At 42.0% G+C, this 18,051-nt stretch overlaps 2 protein-coding genes across 3 annotated transcripts; both read right to left on the bottom strand.

Moving 5' to 3' along the window:
- Nucleotides 1-4,592: 4,592 nt before the first annotated feature.
- Nucleotides 4,593-9,538, bottom strand: prrt2 (proline-rich transmembrane protein 2). Of its 2 annotated transcripts, XM_085761467.1 has the most exons (5): nucleotides 9,280-9,538; nucleotides 7,433-7,729; nucleotides 6,939-7,231; nucleotides 6,727-6,856; nucleotides 4,593-5,666 (listed from the first exon to the last, which is right to left on the bottom strand). In XM_085761467.1, the coding sequence occupies exons 2-5, from the start codon at nucleotides 7,662-7,664 to the stop codon at nucleotides 5,650-5,652; spliced, it is 672 nt and encodes a 223-aa protein (XP_085617593.1). In that variant the 5' UTR covers nucleotides 7,665-7,729; nucleotides 9,280-9,538; the 3' UTR covers nucleotides 4,593-5,649. The 2 variants fall into 2 exon arrangements, with proteins under 2 accessions (XP_085617593.1, XP_085617592.1); XM_085761466.1 differs by lacking the exon at nucleotides 4,593-5,666 and having other exon boundaries at nucleotides 6,686-6,856; nucleotides 9,280-9,466.
- Nucleotides 9,539-10,012: 474 nt separating this feature from the next.
- On the bottom strand, nucleotides 10,013-17,912 carry kif22 (kinesin family member 22). Its single transcript, XM_085762321.1, has 13 exons — nucleotides 17,802-17,912; nucleotides 17,258-17,471; nucleotides 17,016-17,143; nucleotides 16,633-16,790; nucleotides 14,713-14,922; nucleotides 13,426-13,822; nucleotides 12,928-13,048; nucleotides 12,353-12,473; nucleotides 11,978-12,158; nucleotides 11,245-11,339; nucleotides 10,753-10,953; nucleotides 10,584-10,643; nucleotides 10,013-10,203 (listed from the first exon to the last, which is right to left on the bottom strand). Exons 2-13 carry the CDS (start codon nucleotides 17,443-17,445, stop codon nucleotides 10,174-10,176), a joined length of 1,890 nt encoding a protein of 629 aa, XP_085618447.1. The 5' UTR covers nucleotides 17,446-17,471; nucleotides 17,802-17,912; the 3' UTR covers nucleotides 10,013-10,173.
- Nucleotides 17,913-18,051: the final 139 nt, after the last annotated feature.

Here is an 18,051-nt window from a genome sequence, read left to right as displayed (position 1 = left end):
GCAAGAGTTTAAGAAAACGTTCTGCAGATTTGAACAGTGTTTGGCTGCACAGACTGACTTTACTGTTTTTGATAACTAAGGATGACAAACTGAGAAGTTGCACTCTGATTCAGAATTAAGTGTAAAACCACATAAAGCCTTGAAATAAATCTTAAAATTGACTTTCAGTTCATTCCACAGGTGGTTGAGTGAGTTGAGTTTGAGTCTGTGCTTTTGTGAGGTCATTGTGAAAGAAGTCACAACATTGTGACAAGGTCCAGATGTAATAAAACTGTCAACATACTATTTTTTTTTTTTTTAAAGAAGAAGAAAAATCGAATCCGGTCGGCCTGGTCTGCTGATTTTATGATCTAAACTGAGAATGAAATGACAGGGAAGGATAAACACTGAGCCTTTGAGCCTTTGAAGGAGCTCTGCTTTTTAAACAGCACCAGACTCGGCCTCCTGGTGATAAAGATGTTTAATTAAAATCAAATGATCATCAGTGTCAGAGGATGCAATAACATCCAAAAGAACTCATCAGGATATAATCACACTGACAATGTGATGGCCTTTAAATGCAACTCACAACATAAACACAATGCCACAATAAAAAACACTGCTGCTGACAGACTTTAATATAACCATTCAAATTACACAAATAGTTATTTCTGCTCAGGGGAGGATTAATAAAATCCAGTGGTTTAGCGGATTTCTCTGAAACCACAAACACATGATGAGTAATAATGAGAGAAGCTTTGTCATACAACAAAATAGTGTTTGTTGTTCCATGTCACTGAGCTGCTGCTGGTGTTTAACTCACAAGTCATTTATCTTCTGCATCGTCATCTCATAAGAATAAAACTGGAAGCTGCGTGAACAGGTGAATCTGCATCGATGCTGCTATCAACAAACAACCACAGGACTCAGAGCTCTGGTGGAAATATTACACTTATATTTCACCACAGAGAAACCAGTGATGATGATGATGATGATGATGATGATGAGTAGTTTTCATCCCAGTAACAATAACTAGCACATTACTGCCACCTATAGCCAGGACGGAGCTGAAGTGTGGCAGTGGAGCTGTTCAGTGATAACGGGTCAAATAACAGCCTGAAGCTCCCATCACATTTTAATTAAGCCACATTTGTGTGGATACTGTAACAGCACTCAATTATAACCCGCTTCATGATTATATTTTAAGTGAATTCCCTAATTTCCCTGGGCCTTATTGTCACATGATTATTAGTGTGAAAGCTATGTGAGCTTGGTATCATTTGCAGTATAAAGATAGGCCGAGTGCAGCTCAGCAGTAGAAATAATAATGATTAATGATAAACAATAATAGTCCTTGGTTAATTATTGATTATGTTTGAGTGTAAATAATGAAATGCATGTTGGGATTCCATTCAGCTGCCTGAGGTGTTTGATGATTTTAGCTTCACTGATGATGAGTCAAACTCGTCACATTTTGTTTGATCAGGGAAGACGTGCTGAGCTGAGGCAACATGCAGGATGAAAGAGTCCAACACACAGCGCCGTCACACTTACAGGAATTAGTTTTACACCTGTGTTTTCGCTGCAAACACATGTCAGAACATCTGCTGTGAAAATGCTGCTGCTTTTTTTTTTTTGACAACAAAAAACCGTCAGTCAAAACTAACAGTGAGTAGGAGAACTAGAGCTGAAAATCTGTTGTCGACAGCTGCTGGGAAAAGTCGTGTGGAAAGTGAAAACTTCCAGCAGCAGATGAGTGTGTTTAGAAATACATAATTCACAGTAATCCCTGATAACTCCTGTCTAATTCCTCTTTCCACAATGATCCATCTCATGTTTAATTCACTCTTGTGATTATTATTTTTTCCAGACCTACTTCTCTTGACAATTGGAACAGTATTGCCACAGGTCAGTGTATCTCATTAAGCTGTTATTTCCTATGCAGACTGACAGGATGATCATGATGTATCCGTACGCTGCCAAGCTGACTCACAGCCTCAGTGTTTACGTGACCCAGCTGGATAATCCCTGACCCACTTACTGCATCTGGATGGGACTCTGTCTGGTACAGTGATCCCCCCTCCCTGAGTCCAACTGTATTTCATACCTACTGTTAAATTAGCTGAGCACAAAGAAAAAAAAATACTGCTGTCAAAAATGTTAACAGTTGTGACGGAGAATTTGCTGCTGTCAGATGTTGTCATTTTCTGCTCATTTGGTTGTTTTTTCACCTCTGTGAGTTCAGGAGGTTCACATAGAAACTTTTTTTTTGTGAATAATCACATATACACTGAATATAATCATATTTATTTTGTAAGAACAGTCTTTCTTTTTTCTTTATTTATCATTTTAGTCATCCATTTCTTCATATAAGCTTTAAGCCCATTTCACTTTTATTATCAATATTATTTTCTTTTCTGTTTAATCCGCAATTTATTTTCCTAATCTAATTATCAGTTGTTTTATTTATAACAAGTCTGAAAACTGTAGAAAGTCACTACTAAGCGCGTTTCCATTGCAGGAACTTTTTATTATTTTTATTATTTTATATTATTATATTGTCACTGTTTCCAGAGGACAAAGGTGATGTTTCCACAGACCAGTTCTCATTGTTGTGACAGGAGGATGGATCTCAACAACTTTGAAGTTCATATTTTTAGTGAAATATCTCATCAATGATTAGATGGACATTCAATTTAAAAACTGATAAAAGTCAGATTCACATTAGTCAGTTAGTTTGGTTAGAGACCAAACACCTGCAGAGCTCATGATGCTACCAGCCACAGCTTAGAGCTTAGCACTGAACATGGCAGACGACATCACACTTACATTTTAACATTGTCATTATGAGTTTGTTCGCATCTGGCTTTAAACATGACTGTATAAATACATAGTGCTGCTGGCGTGGCTGTAGACTCTTGATTGTTTTCATCAGTTACAATGAATTTGCTGTTATTGATTATGAAGATGATTGATTGGACATGTTGCAAAATCAATGAAATTCTCATTCACTTCTGTTGTTATTTGTTTTTTTGTTTATTATATCACATTTTATTTTATTCTATTTTTCTAGTTTAGTTTATATCCTATTCTGTTTATTTTTAAGGTGAGAGAGAAACTGCTTTTATATGTCCTGAAAACATAATTAACAATAAAAACCTTTGAATTTTATATTCTCATCAACACTAAGAGCTCAAGCAGAATATCAGTATCTTCTCAAGGAAAACACATACAAAGTGAAACCTCAGAATATAACGAGGGATGTTTTGCTTTGATTTAGTTGACGTCCTCTGAGGCCTTTGTTGTCATTACAGTCAATCATGCCGTGTGTTTCCTGAGTGCAGGGCCTCTCCCCTCAGCACTTTGCTCTTCCTGCTGCCTGACAACAGCAGGCGCTTCCTCTCCCTGCAGCTTACACACTATCACAGTACGGAGAACAACATTAATACTTCCCTGTGGTTTTTTTTTCTCTCTCTCTCTCTCATCTGGTAAATTGCAGAAACACAATCTCTCCTCAGTGGTTTAGCTCTCTGGATGTCACTTTGCTGCTGCTCAGAACAACACTGAAAACATGTTACATGCAATGTGTCTTTATTATGAATGTGCTGCAGAAGTATAATATTCCAAGTGCCAGCTCATCGATGTAATTTTTCAACTTCTATCATCGTACATGAATAAAAATCCACAACATGCCAATAACCACAAAGATTATAGAAGCCCGGTGGTAATACAATGACTGTCAGGAGGCTAGCCGACAGTGTCTGTGCCTACGTTAGATCAGAACTACTTAACGCTAACTCATATCAACTAGAGAATTTTCACAATATTGAGATTTATATCTGCAAGATACATCAAATGTTGATTACAATTAAATGTACATATTAAGTACTGACAGGAAAAGAAAAGCCATATCGATCACTACAGAATATTATGAGCAGGTCTGAACTCATGAGACTCTGACATCGTAGCGTTTCTGTACATGATTCAAAACCCAGGATACAGGAAGTAAGGAGAGTTTGATCCATTCTCGATGAAACCTGGTTGTTTTTAGATCACAGTGAGAATCACAGGTAGATAAAGATCAGAGGTTAGGTAAAGATATACAGAAGCTATAATAATAATATTAATAATAATGTTAAAATTACTAATCCGTTGTACTGCTATCACATTGCTACTCATGTCTCACATCCAAAAAAACGTTTGGTCCAGTGTTTTACAAATAATCTCTCAAAAGATCTAATATATAGGATATATTAAGGTTTTTAATTAGTGTCAAATCCAAGTAAAAATCTGCAGTTTTAAGACTTTTTCAAGGGCCCTAAGAATAAATAAATAAATCCAGACAACCTGTGGATGCAGACTGAGGCTACACCGACTCTGACTGCAATCATGAGCTATTTACTTTGTTAACCAAATCGTGATGCCTCATACTATGCATACAATACTACCACCATCTTTCAGCTGCGGCACAGCACTTGAAGAGCATCACGTTACAAATCTTGGTCTGTTTCAAAATGAGCTTTTACAAATATTATCAAAAGATAGGTTATCGATGACACAGCATAATTAGCTTCCCTGTAAAATGAAGGTTTGAAGTATCTTGCTACAGTGGGTTTTCTTTTTGTTTTTTGTGAACATGTCCCCTCTCCCCCCTGCTCACAGTGCTCAGTGGTGTTGAGTGGATGTACAGTAAAGTTGCAGCAGAGTAAAAACACTTTCTATGTTCCTCTCTTCAACAACAATCCTGTGATGAGAGTTGGGTTTTTGCAAAGCAAGAAACTTTCCCACTAATTTTCTTTTTTTGGCACATATTTTTCCTTTGCAGTGATGACTGTGCCGTCTGTGCGAGACTTTCCATAATCCCCTCCATTTTAGCACCCATAGCTTGTCCTTGGTAAGCCTCTTTTTCATCCTCTTTTGCCACCCATACGCTCGCTTCTCAGACACAAGATGTATGGCGGGGAGAGGGGGTGGGTGGGTGGTGAGGGGGGGGACTTACGATAACCACACAGAGGAGAGTCTGAAACAAGAGGACACACTGTGATTGAGAGTGTTTCTTCTCTGTGGGCCAAATGGATGAATTTCTGAAACTCTGCCATTCCAGTGCAGCACAAATCCCGCAGCCTCTTCCACGTATCCGAGGGGATTTAACGGCAAGCTGAAACTCTGAAGCATCCTGTCGTTGGTGCAGTGAAGGGTGGACTTGGCGGACATTTTGTTGGGGGGGGGTTTGCGTTTGTGGCGCTGAAGCTGGGAGGCGATCCTTCAGTTAAGCACCTCACTGGTCTCTGCTCCAGTCCGCCATGTTGGATTCTTGAAGAGTTTGTGTCTTTTCTCAAAAATCATTCTGAATGTGTTGACCAGAATATGAAGGGACTGATTAGTCTGACTGTCTGACTCCCTTCTCTATCTAACATCACCCCCCCTCCACCCCCTTCCTCCCAAACCCTGACTCAGAGCAGCAGTATTTGCATATGTTATTTTTCTTCCATTAGCAAAAAAAGGGGGGATTTATATAGGATACAGAAATATAAGTAAGCACTGTATATCAGGTGCATATTTGTCACACATCCAGGTAATGACTAGGCGGTAAAGACGGTGGTGCAGGTGCGGGGGGGGGAGGGGGCCGGACGGTCAGTTGTCTTATCCAGTTTCATCCTGGGATGAAACTCAGGTTTTCACATTGACTAAAAAAAGGAAAAGGAAGCGTATTAGTAGAGGTTGCTGAATATTCTGCAACTGCATATGGATGTATACACTTTCACAGACCACAGAGGACATTTATATAATGAGAAAAACAAGGGCTGCCGAGTCCCAGAGACCTTAAAATCAAGTTGTGCGTAAACTTACATTGCAGTCATTAAGATAATTAGGACATCTCTTGGCTTAATGAGATCCAACAGGCTGCGACTGCGTGCACTCAAGAACATGACTACAGTTAAGTATCTAAAGCAAAAAGGCAAAGAATCGATTAACTGCCTAACCCTTCATGAATATATCTAAATATACAATACTGACAAATACTATTTCTTCTCTTATAAATCACTAACAAGTAATAATCACTGATCTGTTATCAGAATCTCTTTATTTTTGCCGGGTACAATAAATAAATGTACATTTATTCGTCTTGTGAGCAAGTCAACAACTCACACACTGACATACATGGTATAGGTGTACATACGGTACAAGGGGGACAACAGGACTTCACATTTCGTACAAGCAAACAGGGTAAGGCGTACAACAGACAACAGACTACACATGTCGTTCTACAGATACACACACAGCATGCAGTCAGTTTCAGTTGGAGGGCCACCCGTGCAAATCTGCGCAAATATGTAATAAAAATGTGGATTTGAGTCTTGAGTGATTAATATGTTCTGATCTTTGTGTTGCATCGACACAGTTCTCAAAGGCCAAAACGTCGCAGCGTATAAAGACTTTGCCAACCAGTGCAAATATTGTGCAAACATGGATGGTAACAATGTCAGTGATTACAGTGGGATTGTGCTAACAGTGCTAAATATGGTGCTGTGATGGGATAAACAGTGACAGTAGCGGGTTTTTAGGCCAGGAAGGTCAGTGGTAGCAGGGCTATTGCTACAAATCCTTAACTGTCGATTTAATATTCACACGCGAAAAGGAAAAGAGGAGGAGTTCAGGGAGGTGGGGTGGCTCAGCTGTGCACAACCACACAGAGGGTAAAAGAGGTGAAGGTTAAGGTTTAAAGGTCAGATTTGGGACACTCACTGGCCAGGTTGACAATGCAGGCGATGATAATGACCGTCCCTCCTACTAGTGACACCATGGACAGCATCTTGGCCACGCGTCCCAGACGCACAGCTCCGTCCAGGTTTCCCTGCTCCAGACTGTTCTTGGACTGAGGGAGAAGACACAACCATCTGTTAACTCGGGTTTAACACACACACACTTTAAAAAACATAAGATTCTCCTGCTCTTACCATGATGGAGTAGACAAATCCCACTATGTTTATGGGCCAGACCGGGCAGAAGCAGGCCAGCACGGACAACAGGAGGTAGTCTTTGACCTTGGTGCGATCCAAGGGCGGGTTGGTGGCGATGCTGGAGTGACGAGAGAGCGACGGCCTGGGTGAGAAGGCGGTGTAGCCGATGGAGCTGGCCCTGCTCCCCTTCCTGGTCTTGCCGTGATGCGGGTAGGAGATGGAGTGTTGTCTTCTGGGAGGAGAGGAGATGACTGGAGAGGTGCTCTCCGGCGCCGAGTGTATCCCATTACCTACACATGAGGGACGAAGAGGACGGGCAGGTGTTTGACACTGGAAGAGGGTAAATGTGTGTGTGTGTGTGTGTGTGTCTAATCTACCATGAGCTCTTTCATGCACTGGAATCTGACTGGCTCTGAGGGAGCTGACTAAGCAGCTGCGTGACCCACCCCAACCCGCTGCCTTTACACACGAGGTCAGACACAGTCACTTACTGTTCTTCAGTTTCTCGTTGATGACTATGACCAGCTCTCCTTTGGATTTGCTGCGAGGCGGCTGCGTGCTGCCCGGGCTGCCGCAGCTGTGGATGAGGTGTTCGCCGATGCTCACCGGTGGGCACGCCACGGAGACGGAGGATTCGCCGGCCAGGGAGTGCTCCTGGTCCAGCAGCGACGGTTGGTCCTCCCCGGGCCAGATGTTGGGAGTTGGCATCATGTTCACAGCCATGCTGACCACAGAAATTAAGCTCCTGTTTGTGGTCCAGTCCTGTGAGTGCTGCCTGTGTGGGACACCTGGGAACAAGAGAGTGGGGTCAACCACATTTATAAACAGAGTCTAAACTCTCCCCTCCGCTTAGGGAGCGTACAGAAATGTCTGGGGTGGGGAGGGGAGCCAGAATGGAGAGCCAGGTGAAGGAGTTTTGGGAGAACAAGGGAGGGAATGTTACCTCTTTAGTTACATTATATTTACTTTCAACAAAAATCTATTTACACAAAAAGATGGAAAATATGGCCGGACTGCATCTTTAAGAAGAAATCTGTTGGGCTTCATTTCGTCATTGACATTAATTAATTAGTTATTGAACATCATATATGATATATAAAAAATGATATTATGTATTTACTAAGTTAAATATGCCAAAATGTAAAAAAAAAAAAAAAAAAAAGTCATATAAAGTGGCATCACAGCTCTTAAAATAAATTGTACTGTCCTGCTATTTAAATAAATATTAAACAATATTGTTTGTATGTATCCCAGCTGACTCATGTAACAGCAACACTTCCTGGCAGCCATGAGGAAGTAGTGAGAACAACAAAAACATTTCATAAAAAAAAAAGAAAATCAACATTTCAACAGATTCACATAAGATTGTGTTCATTAGCACACGTAGGAACATAATCATTATTCTTCTAGAAGCTATTTGTGGATGAGATATTTTCCCTTATTCTGAGAGAGATGTGGGCGGAGTTGTTGTTTATTTAGCTTTTTGTTGGTGTTTATATCATGACACACATTCAGGATGTTGTATTTTGTCTGCATTAAAGAAAATATTAATATTCCATGTGTCCTCTATAACTTTCAGTCTCTACAGTCATTTTTGTACAGTCCCTTAATAAATTCTGCCCACACACTGTTGTTGTTTGGACCTGGGATCAGTGTCACTATAAGCCTCTGTTTTAATCCACTTTGACTCATGATGACAGATTCTGGTTTTTCATCACTTAGGTCCGTTGTAACTAAACGAGCTGTATAGGTAAACAGATAATAACACACTCTGGTTCACTTTAAGTAAGGCCTAGTATTTAATTAGCAGACTCTCCATCTCAGGTAACACACCCACACACACAGATAAAAGCAGGTCACAATGACATGAGGAGTACAAAGGCATGGCAGATGGAGGCAGGTTGCTTTGAGACAGTAGTAGGAGCTATAGTCTCCGTGCAGGTGTGTACATACCATTATTTCATCATGTGTACACACAGGCCTGCACCGCACTGCCCTGTGGTGTGTTGCCCACGGCAAACAAAAGACAATGGGTAAAGCAGTGAAATGATGGAGACAAAGGCAAAAACAGTCGGATTGAAAATAGGGAAGAAAATGAGGATGAGGAGGATGAGGAAGAGTAGGGTGTCTGCTCATTAAGTAGCTGCTGCTGATGATTTGGATTCAGTGGATGTGGGCTGCTGAATTGCAATGATAAGCAGAAAAAAAACACACACGCGCGCCGCTTGTGTTGGATTTTTTTTTTCATTTAAAGCAAACGAGGAAGTGCGATTTCTAGACATTTCTAGGTCCCTCATTAAAAATGCAGAGGAAATGATGAAGGATAAATGAAACTCACCTTTTCTTCCTCCTCTAATCCAGCGCCAGTCTCACAGCGCGCCTGGCTGTGGCATCGTGGTAATGTTGTAATGTTGTAATCTCAGGTGAAAAATAACAGCATCAGTCGCGACCGATCATCTCCTCCACGTCCACGGCGCGTCTGCAAACATGCACCGAGGGGATCTTTGTGTTTTTTAATGTTATATTATGTGTGAATGTGTATCTCTCTGTGTTAGTGCGGCAGAGCTGGTGTTAGCGTCTCCCTCCAGCGCAGTGTGTGTGTGTGCTGGGATGGATGGATGGGAGTCTCCTGGATGGCAGGGTGGATCAGAGAGGAGGGGTGTGTGTGAAATGAAAAGTGAAATCAACCAGACTGCCGTGCTGTGGGAAGAGGGGGGAGGAGGGGGAGAGAGTGGATGAGGAGGAGGAGGTGGTGGGGCCGGATAATGGCATCCACCGCTTTCCCCACAAACATTGAATATTCATCAGTGATGCAGCATCAGAGTGGGTGATGAAGGATGTCCTCGTGTCTCTGATGTGCAGAGGACACGAGTTCACTAATTAGCCTTATTAGTTTTTGTTTTGTTTTGTTTTTTTAATTCCTTTAAACCGCAAATCAAATAGTCCCTGTGACGTTGATCTTTGACTGACAAGTTGAGGAGCAGAGGACGTTTGGCCTCCGCCGCGAAAGTGACGATCACATTTGTTTATCATCATAAAGTAAAAACACTCCCCAACATTTGATGTTATTTGACGTTTTATTAAAAAGCATCAGTGCGCCATCAGCTGGAACACAGTGGGAACTACAAAAACATCACAAAACCAAAGCATTACAGACAAATAAAAGCTTCTGGGGAAAAATAAAATAAAAAATTATATACAAGAAAATTAAAAAAAAATAAAAATAATGAAGTCACTTTCCCATGGCACTCAGGATGTTTGCCTGAAATAGAAGAAATAAACATTAGTACAGAGAAAAAGCAAGATGTCAGAGTAAAAAGGAAGATTTTTTAGCAGAAGTGAAAGAAATGGTTAAAATAAAATGTAAAAAGGCTGAAATATTAATAATTTACAGTGTTCACCAATTTTGGGTGTTACATACAAATACAAACAGTGCAGCTAGCTACAGCTAATTAATGTTTAATAACCTGCAGGTATTTGGTCATCCACCAAATTTTTTTTATTTAATGAAAAATTGAGGCCATCTCTAAATATATTATAATTCATTCTGTGGTCTGCACAAATGGTGGTGTGAGTGGTGAGAAAGTGAGGATCACCACCTCATGGTAAAGCTTCAAATGTTTCACGCTGAGATAAATTCACCTTCATGAAAGAAGAAAATCTCTTTCCCGTCATGCCCTCAACCTTCACCAGATCGTCCAGCTGCAAAACAACAAATCAAACACAACAATCACCACAAGTAAATCAATATTCACCCCGTGATGATGTCATGCTCATGTTAATACAGGGGAAACATCTTCTCTCTCTCTACCTTTGTAAAGTGACCGTGGATCTCTCTCCAGCCCAGGATGAGCTTGGCCTTCTTGTCTCCGATCTGCTGCAGACCCTTCAGCTCTTTGAGCGAGCCCGAGTTGAGAACCTGCAGGATTTTCTGCCTGGACATGTCCAGCACAGACGTCTCCAGATGGGACTCCCAGTCATTCTCCATCATGTTTTCTTTGCCTTCGGGAGGCTGAAAGAGAGAAACCATAAATACAGATGAGGTCGTTGTTTATTTCTCTAAAAAACAACAACAAAACCCCCCAAAACCTAAATTACAAAACAGAAAATACACAGCATTTGAAAATCTATTTTTAGACTGTCAACTTTTATTTGTTTCTATTAGACTGGAAAGGTGGTTAATTTTGCAGCGTCTGTCGAGTCAAGGAGCAAACTGAAGGTAATGCACTGTGTCAGCTTATATCTGATTGCTTGCAATTCTGCAGATGAGTCAAGCTCAGCACAGTGGAGGCTGGATGCTGACCTCAAGCTGGTTGGAAAGCTTCTTCTCTTTCTTCTTGACGCAGACAGACTGTTTTTTGCCGACTGCAAGCTGCTGAAGAGGTTGAGGCTGGGACACTGTTGGGGAGGAAACCGCATAAATAGTTTATATTAAATTAACGCTTCACATGAAACACAATCTGTTAATGAGGCACATGTTCTCACTGAAGGGGGGAAAATACTGAGGTTTAAACAAGAACTTGCATTAATTTTCATAATATAGGTTGTCGTTTCAAAGACAAATACATGACACACGCACTGAGAGAAGTAACCTGGCTCACACACCGAGCTGCTGAGCGATGTAAAAATCTGTCCTCCTCATTGTCATTTGATACATTTCCTTGCTGCTACTCTGTAGACTGGGCTTCTTGTATCACATTGCACATTGTATCACCTCATTAGCTCCACTTATTCAATGTGAAAGAATTAGAGAGTGTCTACTCTTTCGGGAAGCATAAACAATAGAGGATTACACAGTAGAAAAGAGCTTTTCCAAGGTCATTTTTTCACTGCAAATGGTACAAGGGCAGTTTTAGGATAATTATATCTGATATGATCGTAGTCTTACAGCGGTGCGTCAGCTAAAATCCTACAACTTGAGTTTTTTTATTAAGTGTGGTTTCATGGGTGGATGAGAAAAGAAACACATTTGTGCAATTTCATCAAGTTCAAGTTCTGTCTATCCATTTTATCCATCGCTGTTCATCCTTACTGACCTTGTAGAGGCTGGACCACCGCCTGCTGCTTACTGGGTTTCAGAGCATTTGATGGTTTTCTTTGCAGTGGAGCCGTGTTGTTTTTGAAGACAGGCTCCTGTTTGGTGCCGGACTTTTCTCCCGCCAACCGACTGAACAGACGAGCTTTGCTCTCAAACTCCTTCTGCTTCTCTTTAAGCTCCTGTCAACAAAAGTGAATGATGAGAGGCGGGGTTGGCCATTAAATATCCATGAAGGTCTGATCAGGGGAGGAGATCAGACCGTTTCATCATTTAGGAAGTCATTTACCAATAATGTGAGAGACAAAGGGAGAAGCAGGTGTAGATCGATCAAATCCTATATGACGCAGGAGTATGTGTTTTTATGAGTTTTCACCTGGATCTCCTTACGGGACTGGGCCACATCTTTAAGCATGCTGGTTCTGTCTTTATCTTGGCAGCTCAGCATCAGCTTCTCCAGAGCTATGAGTCTGTCCATCACCGACGGCTCTGACAGACTGAAAGAGACACACAAGGAATCAAGGAAAGGTCGCCAACGAGGGGGGTGAGCGTGTGGTCAAGGGCTTGGAGGAGATACACTCAAAAGCCAAAAGGTCAATCAGGCTGAAAAAATACAGGTTGACGAGTGTCCCAGCCCAGACAGAATTGAAGGCCTGTTAACATATGGCAAGAAAAGCAGAGCTCGTCTGTGTCCTAGAGAGATCCCAGTAGGCGCAGCAGCTGCAGCCAATGGGAGCACTGCAGAGACACTACATTTCAGTGCAAGCTATAAAATCTTGGCTCATTCCCCTGTTTGCTTGAGCTGCTGTTATATGGAAAAAGCAGCGGAAATTGGACTTGGTGTTTTGGCTTTGGGGCGGATGCAAATGCACGAGGAAACATCACAGTATCCAAGTCTGATTAGCCAGACAAACAATCAATAACTCTGTCTGCGGGTGTCGTCTTTTCAACCTGTTAAAATGTGCAGAAGGTGACGAGGCATCCTGTTCTGTTTTCTTTTCATCTTTCTGCCTTTTCTTGTGTGGCTCGGCGCCAGACCCCCCCGCGTCGTGGTCCTCTCTGGCCCGCTTCACTGGAGATGGAGGCAGAGGGGAAATTAACAGTTTAGTATTCAGTGCACTCGAGCAACAGTGTTTGTGGGGATCTCTTGAGTGTAAAGCATTTCAGATGACGATGGCACAGCATCAGTCAGGGCTGCATTGCAGTGCCTCCGTTAAAAGCTAAAGGGAAGAGCAGCAGACTATAACTGTCAAGGAAAAACAATGTATTAAAACTGCAGATACCAGACAGGCAAAGATAATTAATAAATAAATAATATTCCATCTAGCCCAGAGACTGAGCTGGGTGTTTACTCTTAGTCTTCATCCTCTGGGATCAGTCTGAGCTTCCTTTTCTCTTTACACCACTAAGTCATCTGAATGAAAAGCAGTCTGTGCTTCCCTTACTCACCTGGCAGCACAGGTACAGCCACCGTTTCCCTGGTGAAGGGCTTGTTCACAATGAGCTTGGATTTGGCAGCAAAGTTGAGTGCACTAAAAGTATCAAAGTAGTATTTGTACTCCGGTGCGATGTTGGTGATCATGACCGAGTGTGCCGAGCCACCCAGAGAGTCCTGTAGCAGCCGTGTCAGTTTACTGTCTCTGTACGGCACGCGCACGGCGGTGCCTGAGTTCAGAGAGTCTACAACTTTGCTCAGAGTGAAGAGGGACAGGTTGATGGCTCCGCTCTCCTTCAGCCGGATGCCCTGGTTGCCGGTGCGGCGGTTGTCCTCGGACCCAGCCAGGTCCACCAGATACAGCTTGCCTGTCTGTTGTCTGTGGGGCAAGGCACGCTGAGTCCGTACAACCTAAACCAAGGAGATTAAGATTTTAGAAAAGGCATCGACATGAAGGCCAGACATGACAGAGACACAGAGGAGGGAGGTGCACATAGAAAGACAGGGTTAGATGAGGTAAAACAGTGTTTCCCACGTAATTAGATTCTATTTGTGGCGGTAGCGGACTCAGAAGGAGTGTGGGGGCCTTTCTTAAATTAACTATTAAATAACACTACGGTCCTTCTCCTACATCCCTCTCCTCATTAGCTGCACCCATCACCTGCTGACCCTCTGTTGCTGCTTCAGCTGACACAGCAGCAGCAGCGGTTGCAGCCTCTAAATATTCAAAACTAGAACGGCCCTCAGAGGACACACGCCGGCCAGGGCCTAAAACACCACCCCCTGGGTATAAGTAACAAATTAATTGGATAGTTTATGACACAGGTCAACTTCACTACATGTGTGTCCATCAGTATTCTGTTCTGCTAACACAAATAGCTCCAGACTGAGTAAAACAAAATCAGTGTGAGGCAGTCAGTGCTGATATTGTGGTGATTTCACAAATAAATGAATGTGGGAAACACTCTTTTGAGACATTATATATTATGTGCTAAAACACAGGAAGTAAATAAGAATTTAAAAAAAGGGAGTTAGTAAAAGGACAGCAGACACCAGTGTGTATCTCTCTTAGTAGTCCCAGGAAGCCCAAAACTTGCTAGTGGGAGTGTTGCAAGAGAGAATTGATGTAAGCACCAGCTACCAAATCCTGGCCTACTGCTCAGAGGCCACGACCTGTTTAAGATGCTATTTGAATGTCCACTGGACACACCCATGCACAGACCGCCTGAACTAGCAAAACAGGTTCTCTGAAAGAGAATAACTAATTATCTTCTCAGTGTTGAATGAAGTAAATATCAAACCTTGATGAGGAGAATAGCATGGCTGCGGCTTGAGCGCTGGTTCAGTTTGGTAGAAGCTGTGGTACGATTGAGGCTGGCAGGGACAAAGTGTTTGTCGAAATCTGAGAAGGAGGAGATTGTTGTGTGTGTGAGGCCGGGGATCAGGATGTTCTTGTCCTTGTCCTCTCTGATGGGAAGATCCTGGGAACCCGGTGATAGAAGATCTAGCACCTGAGAAGATCAAAAGGTGAACGCAATGATGGACTGAATAATGTCTGTCAAAAACAACAATATGGCTAGATATAAACAGAAACTACTACTACTACTTTTATCACATAAGCACAGAAGGACATGAATTAAACTCTGCATCAGGCCGTGCTGGCCAAATTGGGGCCCTAAGCAAAATTTTATTTGGAGGCCCTCCCCCGACCGACATCAATAGTTACAAAATGACTGTATAATGATATGCCATTTAATTTGACAACATTTATTACTAAGAACAAACCAAATAAAAATAGCTTCAAACCAAATTCAATCAGTAAATCCGAGTCACAAATAGTTATAAATTTAAAAAAAAAGAAAGAATTAAAGCTGTACAGAAAATAAAACTGAATTTGAGCCCACTGTGGGTCTTAACATTAGTTAATAGCTCATCTATCAGACGATGTAGCCCAAACAAAAACAACAAATCATGGGAGTGCAAGTTATAGCCTAGGCCAACTAGACGTACAGGCTGCATATCTAAAATGAACACCAATGTTTACAACAGTAAACAAGTCACAACAAACTCAACATCTGGAAACTAACTCAAATAGTCAGTGAAATCGAGCTGAGTGAGTGATTCCTCCTGTTGTTCACTACATTCAGGTGATGTTAGACAGTCTTCACTCTTATTACTGTAACAAGCAGCTAAACAAACACAAATGGGCGCTTTTCTGAAATGACTTACTAAGCTTGTTGAATAAGTGGAAGGTGGAAGTTATGTTCATGGATTTATAACTCACAGAGGTTTAAGTCGCTCCACTGTCACGTCTCATCTATGAGCAGCAGCACACAGGGAGTTATCGATGAAGCAGCTGCTTGTTCTCTCTGCGTGCATGTGAGGGAGCAGCCCCACCCCTCACGGAGAGACAGGGGGAGCAGCAGCAGACAGAGGCTCAACACCCTATAGTCTATGCTCAACACCACACACACGTACACCACACCGTGATGCGGAAATGTCTCGGGATGACTTGTAGCGCTACACGCGCCCGGAGTGAACATCCTTTGCGCATTTGCGGAGACTACCCTGGCGCAATAGGGAGCCCTACACACAGCACATAGTCTGCGTATAGAGAGCCTAAGCGGAAGCAACGGTCACCATGAGACCTCAACTCTGAAAAACTCTCCATACAAATGAACGGGAGTCCAAGTTTTATTTCGTGATCCGTTTGAATTGTGCCATGAGAAAAAAATATGTCCTCTACCTGTTTAAAACATCACGTTTCATCCCGAGAAATCAGCAGTTTGTTGTAAAACTATTGTAAAATAAAATTCAGAAGAATCTGTAACCAGAAAGACTACAGGTCGCGTAGGTGACGTCACACACCAAATGCCGCCCTTTCCCGTGTCAGTTGGTGACGTATTTTTTGTGGGACAGATCTGTAGTCCGTGGAGCGGTCTTTACACAAAATACATTCAATACAAGGAAAGTTTTCTCCTCGGCTTACAGCAGAGCAGAGTGACTGACAGACCTGTGTTTCGGACCAAACGCTCTATGTAAGTGATTGCTGTCGGAAGATATAACTATTTAAGACTTATATTAACACAAACATTCCGCTTACTTCTGCTTTAATAATAAAAAGAAAGGTAATTTACCTGATCTTTTTTTCCCCAGCCTTAAATAACTGAACTACTCTCAATGTGTTGAACTGTACTGAGCATACAGCTGAATCCTCATACCTTCTCATTGTAAATTTCCAAGTACGACATGCCAATGCTGTAGTCCCATCCATCCTCACTGTCGCCATCCTTTGCTTTAACCAGCTTGAAGACCTCACGAACCGCTCTGGGAATCACACCTGGCTGCTCTGAACTGCCCATCATGGTGTGGGTCTTACCTGTGAGAGAGTTGGCAGAAAGAATATAGTTTAGACACAGATGAGTGGACTTTAAAAAGCAAGATTTGTATTACTTACCGGTAATACCCCCTGAGTGGATTTAAAACATCATGTGGTTTACATTTATGCCATTCAGAGAAATGTCTCAAGAAATCTCAAGGTTGGATGACGCAAACAAGAAAAATAGTGAACAAAAGCAACATATACAGTAGTGTTTTTTCATACCTGCTCCTGTCGGCCCATAGGCAAACACACTGGCATTTTGTCCATTTAGTATGTGCGGTAGAGTAGGTTTCACTGATGCAAGGAAAACCTCTTGCTGTGTCGTTTGCTCACCATGAAAAACGTCAAAACTGAAAAAAACAAACAAACGTGCACAGCACTCTTAGAATTTAATGATGGATAATTATTAGAAACACTGAAATTTGTTCAGAAATAAAAACTTGATCTTAGATGTGGACACTGACTGGTATTTGACCGTTTCTGTCGCATTTCTCCAGTTGATGATCTCCAGGTTCTGGGAGTCCAGGCCTCTCACACACGGTCCTTCGCTTTTCTCGTCTTGCTTGTCCATGTACGGCCGCAGACGAACGGCTACCCGAACCCTGGAAATCCTCTTGTTTCCTCCATCTGATACCGCCACACGCTGAGCCATGTCCGAGCTCTTAAAAAACACAAGGCCTGGACAATAACAAGCCAAGTGAGCCACGTATTAACTTCCGTTGGCACTAAAGTGTCTAAAAAGTTGTAAGTTTAACTGTTAATCACACAGTTCTTAAAAGTTGCCAGGCTTTATATTATTCTCCGATTTACTTCAAGAAACAATGTGCTTATGCGTTCAAATGTATCTTATTTACAATCGTATCACTCGGCTGATAAGATGCTAACTTTGCTAGCGTCTAACGTTAGTTACGTTAACTTTAATTTGGCTTAAAAACGTTTCCTCGCCTCGCAACAGTGCTATACTGCTTCATTAATTAATGGTTGATTAAGTTTTTTGTTTATGCTTACCGATATTTTCGCGGACTCCCACTGAAAAATGTTGTTGCTCTCAAAGTGCCAACTTTGAAAACATTGTAGACGCAGTTTTTTAACAATGGCGATCGACCCCCCTTCGCATCTAACGGAAGATTTTTCAAATGATGAGCGCTGTAACCGGAAACGAGCGCGAACCAATCAGAAGTCGCGAAACCACTGGCGCCTATTTGACGTCGAGCGTCCTCATTTACAGGATTTACTCGGTCTTTAAATGTTATTTTCA

This window comes from Trachurus japonicus, chromosome 19 (genome assembly GCF_045865225.1).
Source record: "Trachurus japonicus isolate A0001 chromosome 19, Traja_1.0".
NCBI lineage: Eukaryota > Metazoa > Chordata > Actinopteri > Carangiformes > Carangidae > Trachurus > Trachurus japonicus.
The sequence above is the reverse complement of the archived record's forward strand: the minus strand, read 5'-3'. Positions and strand labels throughout refer to the sequence as shown.

What these genes read in the sequence shown, in the direction of transcription:
- prrt2 (XM_085761466.1), bottom strand. Translation starts at nt 7,664, where the DNA reads ATGGCTGTGAACATGATGCCAACTCCCAACATCTGGCCCGGGGAGGAC. An exon ending in CAACGAGAAACTGAAGAACA is followed by an intron (nt 7,232 to 7,432) that starts GTAAGTGACTGT and finishes CCTCATGTGTAG; the next exon opens with GTAATGGGATACACTCGGCG. An exon ending in GATTTGTCTACTCCATCATG is followed by an intron (nt 6,857 to 6,938) that starts GTAAGAGCAGGA and finishes CTTCTCCCTCAG; the next exon opens with TCCAAGAACAGTCTGGAGCA.
- kif22 (XM_085762321.1), bottom strand. Translation starts at nt 17,445, where the DNA reads ATGGCTCAGCGTGTGGCGGTATCAGATGGAGGAAACAAGAGGATTTCC. An exon ending in ACAGAAACGGTCAAATACCA is followed by an intron (nt 17,144 to 17,257) that starts GTCAGTGTCCAC and finishes TGTTTTTTTCAG; the next exon opens with TTTTGACGTTTTTCATGGTG. An exon ending in GATTTTCTTCTTTCATGAAG is followed by an intron (nt 10,204 to 10,583) that starts GTGAATTTATCT and finishes CTTCTATTTCAG; the next exon opens with GCAAACATCCTGAGTGCCAT.